This window comes from Narcine bancroftii, chromosome 9 (genome assembly GCF_036971445.1).
Source record: "Narcine bancroftii isolate sNarBan1 chromosome 9, sNarBan1.hap1, whole genome shotgun sequence".
Lineage (NCBI taxonomy): Eukaryota > Metazoa > Chordata > Chondrichthyes > Torpediniformes > Narcinidae > Narcine > Narcine bancroftii.
In genome coordinates this window covers 100,247,476-100,266,506 of record NC_091477.1, presented here as the reverse complement: position 1 = coordinate 100,266,506, position 19,031 = coordinate 100,247,476, and the positions used below count along the sequence as shown (strand labels likewise).

At 37.8% G+C, this 19,031-nt stretch overlaps 1 protein-coding gene across 1 annotated transcript in view; it reads left to right on the top strand.

Annotated features, from left to right (window-relative positions):
• LOC138742518 (probable cation-transporting ATPase 13A4) overlaps window positions 1–19,031 on the top strand; it is a 55,690-nt gene that overhangs the window by 7,216 nt on the left and 29,443 nt on the right. Inside the window, exons 6-15 of the mRNA XM_069897021.1 lie at window positions 3,968–4,156; window positions 5,040–5,101; window positions 6,422–6,572; window positions 7,419–7,502; window positions 10,517–10,673; window positions 13,246–13,363; window positions 14,789–14,913; window positions 15,594–15,760; window positions 18,207–18,317; window positions 18,439–18,518. Coding sequence (XP_069753122.1) covers window positions 3,968–4,156; window positions 5,040–5,101; window positions 6,422–6,572; window positions 7,419–7,502; window positions 10,517–10,673; window positions 13,246–13,363; window positions 14,789–14,913; window positions 15,594–15,760; window positions 18,207–18,317; window positions 18,439–18,518 — 1,244 coding nt within the window. The remainder of the gene's footprint in view (window positions 1–3,967; window positions 4,157–5,039; window positions 5,102–6,421; window positions 6,573–7,418; window positions 7,503–10,516; window positions 10,674–13,245; window positions 13,364–14,788; window positions 14,914–15,593; window positions 15,761–18,206; window positions 18,318–18,438; window positions 18,519–19,031) is intronic.

The following is a 19,031-nucleotide window of genomic DNA, read 5'->3' as shown; positions in this document are numbered from 1 at the left end:
GGCCATTTTGGCTCATGAGTAAATGCTGCCCAATTACGCTCTATTAACTTACAACCCTGGAATGTTTTTTGAACGGTGAGAGGGAACCCGAGCACCCAGAGGAAACCCACGCAAACACGGGGAGAACATACAAACACCCTGCAGCCAGCGTGGGATTCAAACTGTTGACACAAGAACAGCATTGCGCAAACCTCTATGCTAACCGTGCCACCCCTTACACCAACTGTATACCCTGAGAGTTCTCAATAGTGATTCTCACTGGAGTTTATATCCCTCCCAATGCGAATGCAAACAGGCACTTGCAGAACTTCATGATATGGTCAGTAAACAAGAGGCAGCCCGCTCTGACACACTACAAAACATAATGGTTGACTTTAACCAGGCATATCTCAAGAAAACCTTGTCCAATTACCATCACCATGTAAGCTGTTGTTTCAAAGGTCTCAGCAAACTTGATCATTGCTACACAAAGATAAGGAAGACTGCTGTTCTTTCCCGAGAATGCATTTTGGCAAATTTGATCACTTGAGGTTGCTCTTTCTGTTAGCATACAGACTAAAAAGAGAGGCTCCAGAGTTTAGGATAGCCAGAAGGTGGTCATGGAAGGCTGAAAGATGGTTATAGGACTGCCTCAAATCAGTGCATTGAGTGATGTTCAAGAACTAAGCTGAGGATCTGAATGATTACACTAGGGCCATTACAGACTTTATCAAAACTGCTTGGTCGAGCGCGTCATTCAAGGTTTTCCCCAAACAGAAGCCCTGAATGAACAATGAAATCTGGAAGTTGCTGAGAGCCAGATCACAGGCATTTAAATCCAGAGATCCAAAACACTACACAAGGAAAAGCCATCTCCTGGGCGAAGTGGAGATTCTGGATAAGAATGGAAACAAAGAAGGATGCCTGACAACTTGGCAGGGCCTAAAGGACATAACCTGCTACAGAAGTGATTAGAGAGCTTCATTAAAGGAACCCTTGGGAGGCAGTGAACAAAATATGATCGATTTATATTAAAATTTTGAGAAGGAGAGGCTGAAGTCTGATGTGACAGTATTTCAGTGAAGTAAAGTAAATTACAGTCACATGAGAGAGGAACTGGTCAAAGTCAATTGGAGAAGATTTACTAGAATGACACCAGGAATAAAAGTCAAATCAAATCAAGTTTATTGTCATCTGATTGTACATGTACAATCAGACGAATCAGCATTCTCCCGTTCTCAGTACAAAACATTCAGACACACAACCAGACATAATGCAAATACAGACAAACAATACATATGCAGAACCAGTATTTCATCAATATGATTTAAAAAATATTGTTTTCTGCAAATGAGAGTCTCGGATGGTTATTATGAGCAGTTCCTTTGGTCGTTCAGCAGTCTCATTGGCCATGGGAAGAAGCTGTTCCTCAGCCTGGTGGTGTTGTTTCCAATATTTCTGTATCTCTTCCCCAAAGGGAGCAGCTGAAAGATGGAATGTGCAGAGTAGAAAGGATCCTCAATGATTTTGCGCACCCTCTTCAGACAACAATCCTGGTATATCACATCGATGGGGGGGAGGGGGAGTAGGGGGCAGGGGAGACTCCCATGATTTTCTCTGCCACTCTTATGGTCCTGTGGATTGACTTCCAATCCACTTCTCTGTAGGAACCATACCACATTGTGATACCACTGGCTAGTATGTTCTCGAAAGAACTCTTATGGAAGGTTGATATAATGGTGGCCGGTAGCCTTGCTCCCTTCAGTCTTCTCAGGAAGTGCAGTTCCTGCTGCATCTTCCTGATAAGTGAGGAGATGTTGAGATGAAGTTAAGTGAATTCCAAGGAACTCCAAAGGTTAGCATTTGAGGAACTATGGTCAGCTCTTGGAGTACAGAAGGATGAGGGGGCGGGGGGGGGAAACCTCATAGAAATATTTTGAATGCAGAAAGGCCTGGACAGAGTAGATGTGGCAAGGGGATTCATGGACAAGAGGGCAAACCTTAAGGGTAAAAGGGTGACAATTTGAAACAGAAATGCGGAAACATTTCTTTAGTTAGTGTCGTGAGTCTGTGGAACTTGTTACCACAGGCAGCTATGGAGAGAGGTCATTGGGTGTATTTAAGGTGAGATTGACTGATATTTGATTAGTCAGGGCGTCAAGGGTTAAGGGAGAAAGCAGGGAAGTGGGGCTGAGTGGGAGGAAGGATCATGGTTAGAATGGCAGAGCGACAAGATGGGCTAATGGGCCTAAATCTGCTCCTATACCTTGTGATCTTGAAAACTAAATCCAGAGTACTAAAAGACATCACAGCTTCTTCCAAGATGAACTCAATGCCTTCTACATCCGTTCTGACTACAGAACAAGAAAGAATACAACTCATGATCGCTGAAGGGGAAACCAGAGGTGAAGAGGGTGAGAAAGTTTAAATACCTGGGAATCACTATCCCGGAGGACCTTTCCTGGACCAATGTCATCATGAAGAAAGCATGTCAGCGCCTCTGCTTCCTCAAGATTTTGCAGAGGTTTGGTATGACATCAAAAATCTTGGCAAACTTCTACAGATATGCAGTGGAGAGTGTACTGACCAGCTGCATCACAGCCTGTTATGGGAATACCAAAACCCTGCAAAATGTAGTGGATACCGTTCAGTACATCACAGGCAAAAGTCTTCCCCAACATTGAGAACATCTACATGGAATGCTTTCATCGGAGAGCAGCAGGAATCATCAAGGATCCACACTACCCAGGACATGCTCTGTTCTTGTTGCTGCCGTCAGGAAAGAGGTCTAGGTGCCACAAGACTAGCACCGACAGTCCCAGGAACAGTTGTTAGCCCTCTACTCTGAAACAACGAACTTATTTAAACACTCATTTGAGGATGCTACTTTGCAGATTATTTATTACTGAATATATTTTTTCTGTATTTGCACAGTTTGTTTATGTTTCTTTCTTTGTTGACATTTTTCTCCTTTGGCTACTTATATTTTCTTGAGTATTTTCTTTGCACTATTAATAAGTAGAAATTTTCCTGGCTCACAGGAAAAAAAAATCCTTGGGTTGAATGAGATGTCATGTATGTACTCTGACAATAATTATTGAAATTGTACAGAAGTTGGGATAGGTTAAGTGAGAGGGCAATCGTCTGGCAGATGGTGTACAATATTGGTAAATGTGAGGTCATCCAATTTGGAAGGAAAAATAAAAGATTACAACAAGTTGGACTTTGGCGTGATCCTGCACAAATTACAAAAGATTGCAACAGATTACCGTAAGTCAAAATAAATACTGTCCTTCATTGCTGAGGGATTGAATATAAGAGGAGAAAAGTTAGGCCACAAATTATGCAGGGTACTGTTAAGGCCACATGTAGTGTTCTGTGTACAATCCTGTCTCCTTAATTGCAAAAAGATATACTGGCTTTGGAGTTAGTACAGAGGAGGTTCATCAGGTTGATTCCAGAGATGAGGGAGGGGGTGGAGGGGGGGGGGTTAGCCCATGAGGAGAGATTGAGTTACCCGGGACTCAGTGGAATTTAGAAGAGTGAGATGGGATCTGAAAGAAACATAAAACGTATAAAAATTTGAAAGGATATACAAAATAAGGGGAGGAAATTTGTTTACACTGATAGGTGAGACTGGAACAAAGGGACATAGGCACAAAATTTAGGGGAGTAGATTTAGGATGGAGATGAAGATGAACTGCTTTTCCCAGATAGTAGTGAATCTGTCCAAGGATATTGTGGAGATTGCCTCATTATATATTTTTAAGAGAGAGTTAGATAGAACTTTGCACAGAAGGGGAATTAAGGGTTATGAGGAAAAGGAAGGAGCTGAATCCACAGCCAGATCAGCCATGATCTTATTGAATGGCAAAGCAGACTTGACAGGCCACATTGCCTACTCTTATTTCTTATGTTGATGTAGTTATGCTATTTGTGATATGTTTGATTTGCCATGGGATTATTAATTTAATATTGTTCTTAAAAGGTAGCAACTGGAACCATAGTGAAGAAGGCACTGGATGTAATAACGATAGCTGTATCTCCTGCCCTACCCGCTACTGTGACTATTGGTATACTGTATTCCCAGGAAAGGCTGAAAAAGAAGGGAATTTTCAGTATTAGTCCTCAGAAGATCAACATTTGTGGACAATTGAATCTTATCTGTTTTGACAAGGTGTGCTCATTGATATTTTATGTTTATTATTACTGCATAATCATTATAATGTGATAATTTCTTCAAAATTTTCTGAGCCAACCTAAACTTACGTTTATTTGTGAATTGATGAGGAACCCGTGAAATTCACCAAAATATTACTCAAACTTAAGTTGAAATCAAAAGTAAATTCAGTTGCATATCAGATCTGTCGAGCATCTTTATCCTATCTCAGTTGAATTTTGTCTTTCTCAGTACCATGTTGTATAAATATGTCAACAGCAAAGGGTATTATTTAATTATGTAAGCAAGATGAAAGGTTATGCATTTTAAGATAGCTCAGTTTCTTTTTCTAAATCTCAACCCAAAATATAATTTCCTCAAGAGAAACAAGGCACAACAAAATAATTATATCCGAAAGGCTTTAAACTCTTGCAGATTTAAATCGTAAGATATTTTTTCAGAAGCCAATAAGCTCTGACTTCACGTTGACATCCTTCCCCACTAGCTGCATGGTCCAGATTGGAATCATACAAAATAGATAGAAATATAGCATTCAACTCAACCGATTTTTGTCATTATTGTTTCTTGCTTAGTTAAATAAAATATAGCTCTGATTACAAATGTTATAGAAAACATGTTGTCATTTTGCTTTGAATATTTAGCATAATGCACATTAGTTAATATGTTTGAAATTCATCACTATTTTGCATACATCTATTAATATTCAAACTAAATGAATATTTCATTTTAATTAATTTAATATAAAACCATTAAACAATTGTGGACTGGTAACCTAATGGGTAATTCAGGCTCAGATACTTATCAAGTTATATGCAATATTTCCCTTTATGTTTGTCCATATTGCCATTAAATATATGTAATATTTTTATGCATTGTGTAGACTGGAACTCTGACTGAAGACGGGCTGGATTTGTGGGGTTTAGCTTCAACTAAAGGAAAAGGGTATGTAATTTGAAATTTCATAACCAGAAACATTTATGAAGTTTAATCAATGAATATGTTCAGTGTCAGAGAAGCATAGAAAATGTGTTTACATTAGATAGCCTCTATGAGATTGCTTTCAGCTGCTACACAATTGCATTGGAGGTAGCGTTTTCTCTTGGATATGAAATGTAAGCAGAACGTTGCATCAAAAGTCAGGACACCTGGAATCTATGATTATCAGGGCTTTGCTGCTGAGCAGCTGGCTGTGTTCCTGGCTGGACAGCTCATAGAGTGAATGAATAAGAACTTGGGCTAATTCCCAAGTGCAAGAATTATGCACCAGATCCAGGATGGTCCAATAAGGTGCGGAGATCGACTGATGGTACCTTCAGTATTTTGACTGTTTTGAATGCCAAAAAAAACATTTACTTTCCATAAAATTTACATTTTGACAATTTGTCTCAGTTGTCTTGGTCCAATTTTGTTCACATTTTGTGGATGGGGTGAGCGACAGCTGCCAAATGTGACATAGAAGAAAGTAAATACATCAATTGTCATTTAGTTTTCAAAAGTCACTGTAAATGTGTGAAAAAGAAAAAGTGTATATCATGGCTAATGTGATTTATGGTGTGAAAAATAAAAAATTTAAAAAAAAATTGTCATTTAGTTTTCAAAATAAAAAAAAATACAAAAGCTAAAAATTGGAAATAGAAACAGAAGGTGTCAGGAAAACACACCAGGGTCAGGTAGTATCTGTTTTTGGAGAAATAAGGTAAATGTTTCCAGCATTTTCTGTAAATTATTTTTTTGAGCTTAATGGTGATTGCAGTGGGCTTAGAACATAGAACATTAAAGCACAGAACAGGCCCTTCGGCCCTCGATGTTGTGCTGACCCGTATACAAAAAGTACTAAAGCCTTCCAGCCTTGTAACGCTCTATTTTTCCCTTGCCTAAGAGACTCTTGTAACAGAGTATTCTGAAGTGGTTTGGGAGGAAATGTTAGAGCAGGTTGCACACAAACATTTTAAAAACACAGAATTTTTGGAGGACTTTTGCAGAGTGCCTTTTGCAAGAGGCAACAAAGTATCGACAGCAGCTTGCCTGGGAGAGCATGTGATCTTTGCAGGCAGAGAAAGAAGAGTTTTGCTCTGATATGGTCTGCAAAATCTCTCCCATTTTCAACTTTTAAAATATTTAAGTGTAATATTTATCATTTAATAGTCCAAATAGTTTTCATTAAGATTTGATATAACAATCAGAAATGACTAGATCTTTAAATTATTAGCCATAGTTTCCTTATGATATTCTGTTTCTGACAAGCTATTTCTAAATGTTTAGTTTACGGAACATATTCAGGTTTAACAATGGAGATAAGTTACCCTGGGGGCCTTTCTTTGCTGCCATGGCCAGTTGCCACTCACTCGTTCTCTTAGACAAGACTCTCCAAGGCGACCCATTGGACCTAAAAATGTTTGAAACCACTGGTTGGGTAAGAGACAAACTACAGTATGTACATTAAAGGAGTTATTTTATTTTCATAAACAATGAATGAAAGTACTCCTACCACAGAAGAGCTTAGTGTTTCTAAATTTCAAATTATGCACGATTTAATCTATTTATGTGTATCTGCATCCTTCTGCAGTCTTTCACTGTTTGATATCTTGATCAAAAATCTTACCTTTAGGTCTCAGCTGTGTCTTTAAATGCTTGGGCACTCTCTAAAATCTCCAGCAGCTGCTCTTTAAAATTTATCATTATGATTAAGAATGCAGGATACTGTGGATGAAATAGAATTATTTGAGTGTTGTGTACTCTGTACTTTTCTATTTTTTAATATATACTCTATTTTTGATGTAGAATTTCAATTTCAATAAAAATATTGAAAAAGAAAATGATCATTAAAGCTAACCAACGAGTTTTTATTCTCCTCTTTTAATGTTTCTTTCTTACCTTCTAATATCTATGTCCATTTTTCAGTTATATATCTGTAATGATTTCCTGTGCTAAATGTGTTGTAAAAATATTGCTTTTTATTATTCGGTATTAATTTTGAGGGAATTGCAAAGCACTATCGGTTGGGCTGAGCTTGTAAAGGTTAATTAGCAAAAACAATTTATTTAATCGTTCGCACTTTCAAGGTTGACATGTTGCTAGTTGTGTGAAGATTGATAAATCAATTATAAAGTGTTTAAGAAGGCATTGTCCAAATTAGACTATCAATGGTTTATTTTGGCCATTATTGTGCTGTTGACAGCAATTAAGAGAATTTAATTATAATTTGAAATAAATGAAGCATATAACTGAACTAAAATGTCCATCTCTAAACTCAACACAGGAGTTAAAAGAAAACACTGTTTTAAAACAGCAAACTGAGGATGCATATTCATTTATTGTGAAGCCAGGACCTACAGCTCTTAAGGTAAAAGATATGAGTTGAAAGTGTTCTGTCACAAAATCAAGAATGTTTAATTTCTCCCACTTCTATTTGTAGATATTATAAAATCAAAGAAAGGATACATTAATGATGAGAGGAAATCCGAGATATTTTGATTTAGAAATTCGGCCTCTGTTGTATGTCTGTGAATGTATGGAATCAGAAGTGGATTTGAATGCCTACATGTTACATCTGTGGTTACTTCCTCACGCCCCCCCCCACCCCCCCACCCAAAGCAGAGAGAGATGAGAGGAGACTTCATAAGCCAATCATAAAAGCTTTAAAAATGGATCACACTGCTCAATCTTTTTAAGCATTTCATATCAGAAAAATCAAATTTGCACAAGTTGACCTTGAAGGAGAAAGGTGAGGGAGGAGGAGAATCAGGCATGGTATGCGGCTGTTGAGGAGGACCTTTACTGATTGTTGTACAAAAAGGCCTTCTCTGGCTATATTATCACTGTAATCTGATTCCTCTGTGGAACCTGTTCAATAGAACCTGTTCCATGCCTGAATAGGGTGATTCAAGGTGTGGAAATAATATTTATACCTACATCTCCAGCCCTTGACATTCTATTGTCAAGATCACATTGTGGAGTACCAGTCTATTACCTCCAGATTGCAAGATGGACTGAATGGCCTCCTCCTGCAAGCAGTATCACCAATGCAACTCCTGAAAGATTCATTCTGTTTTTGTGGTGAAACCTGCAAAAAAAACTCACACAAAACTTGCCATGGCTGCCGGTGTAGTGCAAAAGAAGAAACATAAATGTGTATAAAAATATCTAATTTTCAATCAAATCCTCTCCAGTACCCAGTCATAGGGGTTAATAGTAATTGAGGGAAATATTGCATATTGTTACATTTATAAAAGCGATGTTCTTCAAGTTTAATTGTCATAGGAAGGTCATAAGGCAGCAACATGGTGAAAACTAGATAAATCCTTTAACAGGCAGGAAGGAAACAACGATGACACTTCCAACCCAGGTACCACAAATGGAATAACCTCACACTGAAAATTTTTACTTCTTTTTTTTGTAAAACAGGGAGAGATTGAAAGGTGTTTCAGTCCAGTTTGTATTTGGGCTGAAAACAAAGCCAAAATTCAGGTTAGGAAAACATTGAGGAGGACTAATGCCATCCTTTATTGTATAAGGGTTGAATTATATCTCTACACAGGATGTTCCTGCAACAGAGGATGCAGAGATGGGTTCTATGATATGTTACATGAACAGAGGTTAAACAGATTGAACTTATTCTCCCTTGAATATAAATCCAAAAGAACATCAGAATTGGGAGTAGTCCACTTAGTCCTTCTACATTCAACAAGATCATATCTGATTTTCTATTTGATATTCCATATCTTTTCCCTTAATAGGAGAAATCTGCATCAAGGTTAATGTTGGACCTAATTTGTCCTTTAAATAAGATCTGAACTGAAGATAGCAGAAAAAATATGTATTTAAAACTCTGTAGCAGATACTACTGAATGAAGGCAAACACGCACAAAGGTAGTCAACTCCAGACTGGTTTATTGCAGACATACAGATCTTTTATTACCTGCCTGTTAATGAGCTTGTTAGTGAACAGCTGCTGGTCCACATGACCAACAGGTTAAAGCTATGAGCCATTAGCACCCTGTGCCTTTATCTGACCCACTTGCTGTACAGCACTGCTAACCTGTGATGTGTCAGGTAAGTCTGTGAACTGATAGTGGTGGTTTGCAATACTGCACTGTGTGTCTGCTACAACTCCATGTTTATTCCTAATTTTCTCAAATGTCATAAATTGTCCATACTCATAACAATCCTCAACATACTTGACCCCTCTCTGAGACCAAGTGACCAGGATTTTATTATCAATTGTTAATGAAATTAACATTTTGAGCATAGGGTGTTTTAGGTGAAAGATCCCCATCCCCAACCCCAATTAATTTTATTCCATAGTAATTATATGGTTAATAGGTGCCTTCTTTAGGGTTAGATAATTTAGAATTCCACTTATATCATAAAAGCTTTAAAAATGGATCACACTGCTCAATCTTTTTAAGCATTTCATATCAGAAAAATCAAATTTGCACAAGTTGACCTTGAAGGAGAAAGGTGAAGGGAGGAGGTTCTACTATCCTCTCACTAATCTCGTGCATCTCAATTTTTACCCATGAAGACTTGCCTGCTCTGTCAAAGAGGGAGGTGACAAACTTCATTTAGGTTTGCTCAAAAATATTTTTTTTGAAATCTGGGAGTGTTAATCCTCCCAATTCATAATTCCCAGTTAATTTATCAATAGAGACTCTGGAAGTATTATCTTTCCACAGAAACTTCCTGATGCATTTATTAAGGTCTTGAAAGAATCTCTGAGGTATAGGAATGGGCAAAATTTGAAAAAAAAAATTATACTCTAAGCAGCACATTTGTTTTAATACAGTTGACCCTTCCAACCAAAGTTATTGGGGAGGGCCACCTATTTATTAATATAATCTTCAATTTTCCAAAGCAAGGAAGGATAATTCAACTTGTATAAATTCTGTAGATTGTTATTTACCTTAATACCTAAATATTTAATCCCATTGAGGGGCCACTTAAATTGAGCATTTCTCTTAATTTGTTCATAATTCCTCCTTATAAGTGGCATAACTTTGCTCTTGTTCCATTTGACTTCATAACCAATATAATCCCAAAATTTTCCAATTTAGATTGCAATTTTTGTAATAAGTTAACTGGTTCTGTCAGATATATCACTTATAATAGGGTTTTTAATAGATTTTTAGATATTTAATAAGTCGAGGGATTTGGGGTGAGAGCAGGAAAGTAGTGACAAGATATACTAGTAGTGTTAATCAACTGAGTTGCAAAGCAGGCACTTTGGGCTCGATGGTTTACTCCTATTTTAGTGTTTTATGTTGTTATGCATCTAATAGTAATCATGCATAAGACTCAAAAATATCTTGCAAAGAAGTAAAATTTTCTAAAGCATGGATGCAAATGTATGTATTACAGGTGTCAAAGGCAGGAATTGTAGTCTTGAAGCAATACCCATTCTCATCAGCACTGCAGAGAATGTCAGTTGTAACCAAAGTGATTGGCAAAGAAAAGTTGACTGTCTACCTTAAAGGAGCCCCAGAGATGGTTGTTCGCCTTTGCAAGCCCCATACAGGTTTGCTTTGTTGTCCAACAGATGGAAAATGACTTCTGATGATGAGCAAGGCCGCATTTCATCCTAATATATAGCCTACCTCACTGACAAAAGGCAAAGGAGGAAAAACTCAACACCCAACCCCAACCCACCAATTTTCCCCTGCAACCGCTGCAATCGTGTCTGCCTGTCCCGCATCGGACTTGTCAGCCACAAACGAGCCTGCAGCTGACGTGGACTTTTTACCCCCTCCATAAATCTTCGTCCGCGAAGCCAAGCCAAAGAAGATAGCAGCTTTATGGGTGGAGGAATGGTGCTGACACAGCCAGTTGAGTAATCCACAAGTTTGAATTGGTGATGCAAAATTCAAAGACTGACATGCAGCTGCAGAATTGAAATTTGGTTAATAATCTGTTTTTTTTAATATAAATGATTGGCCACAAGTAGTAATAATGGCCACAAGACTACTGGATTGGTAGAAAATCTAAGCCCTCCTCAGTCTGGCTTGTAAGTTTTTCTGAGCCCATCAAAGTGGCTAATTCTTAAATGCCCCTAAAGGGGTCCTGCAAGTTATTCAATTCAAGGGCAACTAATGCTGACATATACTTAATCATGATGCAATTTGCAAGACAGAACTGAGGATGATGGTAGCTCCTTAGCAAACAAAACCAGTCGTATTTACATGCAGCAAAGCCTTTTCCGATATTTAAAGCATTAGCTGATGAGAGTAAAATTTGCGCCACATCACTTCTGACAAGAATGGCCAAAACCTCACGATCAACATCTTGGGGTTTACCCTTCTACAATAACTTGCCACATAGATCCTCTGGCTACAAGTGCGAGTCAGATGGAGGGTATCCTGTCGTGCAGTACTCTCTTTAGACACGTGGGAAAACTGTCACCTGCAGATTCTGTAGGAAATTTCACACCATTCTAATTTGAAAATGTATTGCTGGCCCTTTATTGTTGTGGGTTCTATATTTCGGGAGTTCTGCACCTAACTATACATTGATAGTACCTTCACCAGATAGACTGATGCAGTTCAAAAGGTTGCTCACCTGCACCTCTCCAAGAACAAATGGGGATAAACAATAAATGCTGGGCAAGTTCCTGGAAAAAAAAATGAATAAATAACAAAAAATCTAGAGTTTATGATCTTATTACATATTGCCAATTTGATTTTATTTTTATATCTACTGACAGTGAAGAGACTGGGGTTATAAATCAGATACTGGTCTTTAAAGGTTATATCTGCTACTGGACATGCTGAGTTATAAACTGGAAGTGGTTACCAAATATGCTAATTTCATTTTCACTTGGTCAACAGAAGAACCCATTTATTGGCAGAGTTAAGTAGTGTGTGAAACAGCTGTAGGATATGGATGCAGCTGAGGAGAAACAAAGCCCAAAAGAAGTGAATCTAAGTCTTCCAGAAAAAAAAACAATATGTACATCGCAAGTTCTTCGTAATATTAAAATCATTTTGTTGAAGTATGATTCAAGTAGGTTCCTAATTCTTCATATATCCATACCACTTTAAATTAGAACTGCCAACAACTTCAAGGGAACTAACTAGGGGTTCGAAAATATGGCACCTGCCAATCTTCTGCCTCTGTCCATCATATTTCACCTCTAGCTGGTTCACTAATTCCACTTGATGCTCCTATTACCACCCCTCCCATCCTGTCTTCTTTACACTAGCTTCACTTCTACATTTTGCCAGCCTCAATAAAGGGTTCAAAAAGTTGACCATTCTTTTTCTCCCACTCATGCTACTAGGACCCGCTGAGTTCCTCCAGCAGATTGCGCTTTACATTAGATTCCAGTCTATAGAACTGGGACAGACTCTACAATAAGAGTAGCCCTCCGTGCTCTAAGTATTCTGTGCATTTCAAACTGGGTGAAGGAATGAGGAAACTTGGCAATGTCCAAGCATTTACGATTGCAGATCTAGCTATGTATCATACAAGTAGAGAATCATGCAACTCAAACATAAAGAAATTATGTTAAAAATTAATCAAACTTTTGCAACACACTGCATAAAGAGAATGAGAAGACACATTAGGATGATACTGGAAATGCAAAGCCACAGGTAACTGGGATGGCATGGAGGATTAAGCCTCCTCCTCAGAACAGTGAAGATTTGAATAAAGTGTTCAAAGTCGTGCAGTGTTTTGATAAGCAAAGAGAAACTTTATGGAATGACAAAGGGCAGAAATAAGTAGTGGGGAGAAATTTAAAATGATTGATAAAACAATCAAGGGAAAAGGTGTTATTGTAAGAAAGCCCAGATTCCTGAATGACCAAGTCCTGTTTTTGTTTCTTATTCCTTTGTGACAAAAGACACCATCTGAAGATGAACAAAACTTGTGCAGGGAGTTGCAATCTGAATTTGATGCATGTACAAGTGGTATAAGCAGATTCAATAGTAACTTTCAAAAGGAAATTGGAAATATCCTTAAAGTGGGATAAGTCAAATTTTGGACAGGTTATAAGATGTTCATCAGTGCTTTGACTCTGTTCTTATCTGGCAAGTGAGGAAATATATTGATGCTTAAAAAATAAAATTGTCATACTTTTACATATTCTGCAGTTCCACGGAGTTTCTCAAGAGAACTGCAGCACTATACAAAGCAGGGTTTTCGAGTTATTGGATTTGCTTTTAAATCTATTTGGAATGGCAGAGACATCAAAGTGGCTGACTTAAAAAGGTGAGTTAAACAAACATGTACGCATCATGAAAATGACTTTCCTCTTCCAGAATGTTAATTATGCTGATTATAGTTGGAGTGGAAATGCACATCAGAGAAACATAAATTTACAAGCTTACACTTTTGTCAGAAGACTGAGAAGCACACAATTAAAATCAGGTGTGGGACAAATGATTGATCCTCCAGTACAAAGCTGATTCTAAGTGATGTGAACCACAGTTCCCATTTGTTAACCTGCATTTTATTACAAAATAAGTTTTGCAGAATAAATCTTTTAATGAAAACTGTTTTACAACATAAATTAGCTAAATTTATACAGACTTGTACAGAGGTTATGATCAAGAATTGACATTGAGCTACTTGAGCATTCTCTCTTTGTAAATCTTTTTGAAATTGCTTAAACAAAATGGTGATCTCAGCAACGTGGCATCATATGGAGTGTGGTTCTCATTTCCCTCAGGAATATTATTTTAAAAGACCACCAAAAGAGGTTAGATGCCACGTATTCGATTGCAACCTTTTCTTATGTTTCTTGGTGTTTAGGATTCCTGCAGTGAACAGATAACAGAATAAATAATGAAGGATGTAGTCTCACTACATTTATTCCTCCGCTATTTTCAAAAGTACTCAAGTGGATTGTACCTTCACTTCTTGTTATTCTCGGGTGTAAAAACAAAATCTGACTCAGAAATATATCCCCATCTGCAGTTTTTGTCGTGACATTATAATTAAATATAATTACCTGAAATGGAGGTTGTTAATTTTAAACGTTACCTTTTGAAATGTGATAAGTTTGCTGTGGTTGAGGTCCGACTTGCCATACCAACTGTGCAATTTTAGTTCTCTTTAAAACTAAATGGAATTGGTCAGGAAGCCATTCTAATGATGAGTTTATTAACGTACATGTTTCAATGTACATATACACTAAAATCCTTACTTGCGATGTCCTCGAGAAGTGAAGCACTGTCACTATTCTTTCATATAATCTGCATAGAAAGAAAGCCCAACCCACGCATTAAGTACAAAAAAAATAAACCCAACCAATTGAAAGTGAAATTTATTTCAAGACAACTTCATTTGCAAGTATCCAATTAGAAGATGTGAACAAAATAATCAAATCTGAGGACTACTTAACTGAAACTGGGATTCTTGCGTGTGCCTGCAGGATGGGGCTCAAGACGAATGCCTTGTGGTTTTGAGTAAATTATTTTTGAGAGGAGTCGAGCAATACCTGCTTCTATCTCGAACTACAGGTAGTTCTGAAATTGCTTCGACATGTTTACACATGTACATATATTTTGCGTATGCAATGTCGAGCATATCCTTTAGTTGTAAGAAATGCTTAGAGCAGTTATAAAAGGCATAACTTGGAATCTGTATTCGTTGCATATCGTAGATGAATATTCTTTGTTTGATTCACCAAAGGGAAGATGTAGAATGTGAGTTGATATTCCTTGGTTTGCTGATTCTGGAAAACAAACTGAAACCACAGACAACACCTGCACTGTCTGAGTTGTCCAAAGCCAGGATTCGAACGGTCATGATCACAGGTACTCAGGACAAATTTGTTGTGGGTTGCCTCACTTATTATGCTTTTGTTTTCAATTGTCTTATGGTAGTTATCAATAAAGAATTGAGTTATACAGATCAGGGACGTCTCAAATTCAATCTTTGATTGAACTAAGTTAGTGAAATCCTAGCAGAAGCAATGTAATATTGAACATAGGATCACAAGGGGAAAAGTGGATATGATTTCCATTCATAATTACTATCTGGTGATCGAACGGATGTCAGAATGGTCAAATAACTTACAGATTTGCACTCTGTTTCCAGGCTTCCTCCCACCTTTCAAAACGTACGGGGTTGTAGATTTGTATTTGGGGAGCATGGGCTCGTGGGCCTGTTACCATGCTGTAGATTTTTCTTTTTAAAAAAGAAAAGTTTGTTACTTTTGTTGAACTGTGCACTTGTCAGATGCAACAAATATAGTTCTTCCTAAAATCATTCCCATCACTTTTTGTATGCACAAGAGTAAATCTATTTGAATTGTTGGAGAAAGATTTTATCTTTAAAAAGCAAATCTTTTATTTTAATACTTTACAAATAGCTTTTCAGATGACCTAGCTGGTGAAATGCTCAGTGGGTCAAATAATTATGATATTGATTTCTGCTGATTAAGCAACAAAGTTATTTAAAACTTTTTTTTTTAAGGTGTGATCATTTTCTACAGGTGACAACTTGCAGACAGCTGTCACAGTGGCCAGAAATTCTGGGATGATTCCATTAGCTCATAAAATAATTGGAGTTGAAGCCTCAAAAGCAAAGATGTCTGGAACAGCGGTCATCAGCTGGAAAATAATGGAAAATGGCAAGAGTAATAGTCATGTTTGTACTGATGTAAGTACTGATTGGAAATCAGATGCTAGTTTCACAACAGTGTGTTTAAATGATATCCACTAACTACAGTGTTTCTTTTATGTTATTAAACCTCAAGGTAATCTAAATTTTGAGAAGAAAATTGAGCAACGTATCAATAAAAACATTAGTTGAACATCTTTTTGGAAATCCTAATCCAACACAGGTTTAACTTTACTGCTGGACTGGAGTGTTTCTCAACGAGAGGATGTTATTTTGCCTTGATATTGTACATCAATATTTATTTATTAGGGGTTTTAATGGAACATTATAATAATGTTACGAAACCGTGAGCTTTGGCAAATACTAGAGCGCCTCGGATGCCCCCCAAAGTTCCTCAACGTGGTTATCCAACTGCACGAAAACCAACAAGGTCGGGTCAGGTACAGCAGTGAGCTCTCTGAACCCTTCTCCGTTAACGATGGTGTGAAGCAAGGCTGCGTGCTCGCACCAACCCGCTTTTCAATCTTCTTCCGCATGATGCTGAAACAAGCCATGAAAGACCTCAACAATGTTTACATCTGGGACCGCATGGATGGCAGTCTCTTCAATCTGAGGCGCCTGCAAGCTCACACCAAGACACAAGAGCAACTTGTCCGTGAACTACTCTTTGCAGACGATGCTGCTTTAGTTGCCCATTCAGAGCCAGCTCTCCAGCGCTTGACGTCCTGTTTCGCGGAAACTGCCAAAATGTTTGGCCTGGAAGTCAGCCTGAAGAAAACTGAGGTCCTCCATCAGCCAGCTCCCCACCATGACTACCAGCCCCCCCACATCTCCATCGGGCACACAAAACTCAAAACGGTCAACCAGTTTACCTATCTCGGCTGCACCATTTCATCGGATGCAAGGATCGACAACGAGATAGACAACAGACTCGCCAAGGCAAATAGTGCCTTTGGAAGACTTCACAAAAGAGTCTGGAAAAACAACCAACTGAAAAACCTCACAAAGATTAGCGTATACAGAGCTGTTGTCATACCCACACTCCTGTTCGGCTCCGAATCATGGGTCCTCTACCAGCCTCACCTACGGCTCCTAGAACGCTTTCACCAACGTTGTCTCCGCTCCATCCTCAACATTCATTGGAGCGACTTCATCACCAACATCGAAGTACTCGAGATGACAGAGGCCGACAGCATCGAATCCACGCTGCTGAAGATCCAACTGTGCTGGGTAGGTCACGTCTCCAGAATGGAGGACCATCGCCTTCCCAAGATCGTATTATATGGCGAGCTCTCCACTGGCCACTGAGACAGAGGTGCACCAAAGAAGAGGTACAAGGACTGCCTAAAGAAATCTCTTGGTGCCTGCCACATTGACCACCATCAGTGGGCTGATAGCGCCTCAAACTGTGCATCTTGGCGCCTCAGTTCGGCGGGCAGCAACCTCCTTCGAAGAAGACCGCAGAGCCCACCTCACTGACAAAAGACAAAGGAGGAAAAACCCAACACCCAACCCCAACCAACCCAATTTTCCCCTGCAACCGTGTCTGCCTGTCCCGCATCGGACTTGTCAGCCACAAACGAGCCTGCAGCTGACGTGGACATTACCCTTCCATAAATCTTCATCCACGAAGCCAAGCCAAAGAAAGCAGAAGAAATAATAAATATTCCATTGAATCTGATGTTATTTTGCCTTGACATTGTACATCAACATTTTTTTATTAGGAGTTTTAATGGAACATTATAATAAATATTCCATTGAATCTAAAATTTGCAATGTTTTTAAGAACCAGGGCCCTGGTGAATTTCAAAGGATTGCTGGAATTGAGAGCTTATTAAATTTCAGGGTAGAATGAGAACTAGAGCCCAGTTGAATTTCAGGGAAGTGGAGGAAGGATTTATCTGCTGGGCCAGATACTGGACAATCAGGATTTGCAAATAGTCATTTCGCAAATTTTTAAAAGATTTTCTATATAATATTGTCTGGTACAGATTGAAATGTAATGAAGAGTCTTCAAATGTGGATTACTAACAAAAGTTCATAGTTGATGACATATTAAATAAATTACCTGTAGAATTCGTCAAAAGAACCAAAGACTTGTTGATCCAAACCAAGGCTTTTATTAGCAAAAGACAGGAGCTCTTCAGAGGTGGCCGACCAGTGCGGAATGATCCGACCTGGCTAGGGACACAACCCTTTAAGGCCCAGACAGTAGGCGTGGCTAAGCTCTCAGCCAATCGCTGTAAGCACAGTCATTACACTCTAGATACTGTAACTATATACATTGGTCTGTACTATCACATTACCTAATTCACTATTAGGATATTTGTTCAAATTTTACCTTTGAACTGCACATACTTTGATATTATTTCTATTAACACAACCTGAATCAATTTTCTCTTAGGTTTTGAAATAAATAGATTGTAATAATTCTGGTTCTCTGCCTTTAGCTTAAAGCATGATCATCTCTGTTTATATATTTAAGGAAAGTAAATTTCCCATGGGTGACTTTGGAAATAATAAAGACTTTCACTTTGCTATGACTGGAAAATCCTATGAAATTTTAATTCAGGACTTCAATCAATTACTGCCAAAGGTAAGTTACCTAATGCAATGTAATCACATTTAACTGACTCATCTTAAAATTTCTCCTGCCCATTCAACAATATTACCATGTACAAAGTAAACATTCAGTATTGCATTTTTTTTAATTTCAGTTGCTTATAAACAGTACCGTTTTTGCCAGAATGTCACCTAACTTGAAAGGACGCCTGATAGAGGAGTTTCAAAAATTGGAGTAAGTTTTATAGAAACTTTTTTTTTTTTTACAAGAGATTAAGACTTTTTTTAAAAAAAAAGTGGTCTGAGCATCCCACTGTGATTTTAAGCATGAAGTTTTTAGTTAGTAATTCATTGTTAGTGGTTCAATTTTATGAAAATAAAACTGTAAAAGAGTATTCATTTTTTTAAGTTTATATCCGTGCCTCACAATAGAAAATGCAGTTACTTTAAAACATTTATTTTCCTTTTTCCATTAATTAAACTTAATAATCAATTATTTGGCTGCAGTGTGATCATAAATCTAAAATATGAGCTAATTATAATTAATGTTCTTTTATTGATTTTACACAATTAGCTTCTCCAGAACAATTTTAATAAATACAGGTACTGCTAGTTTGTATTTTTGTTTCCAATTTTTACTTTTCACTGAACTATAATGGCACAAATGTATATTAAAAAATCTTAACATCTAATGAAATCATATTCATTAAACATTTGCTTGTCCATCCTGAATTATCCTGTTGTCCAC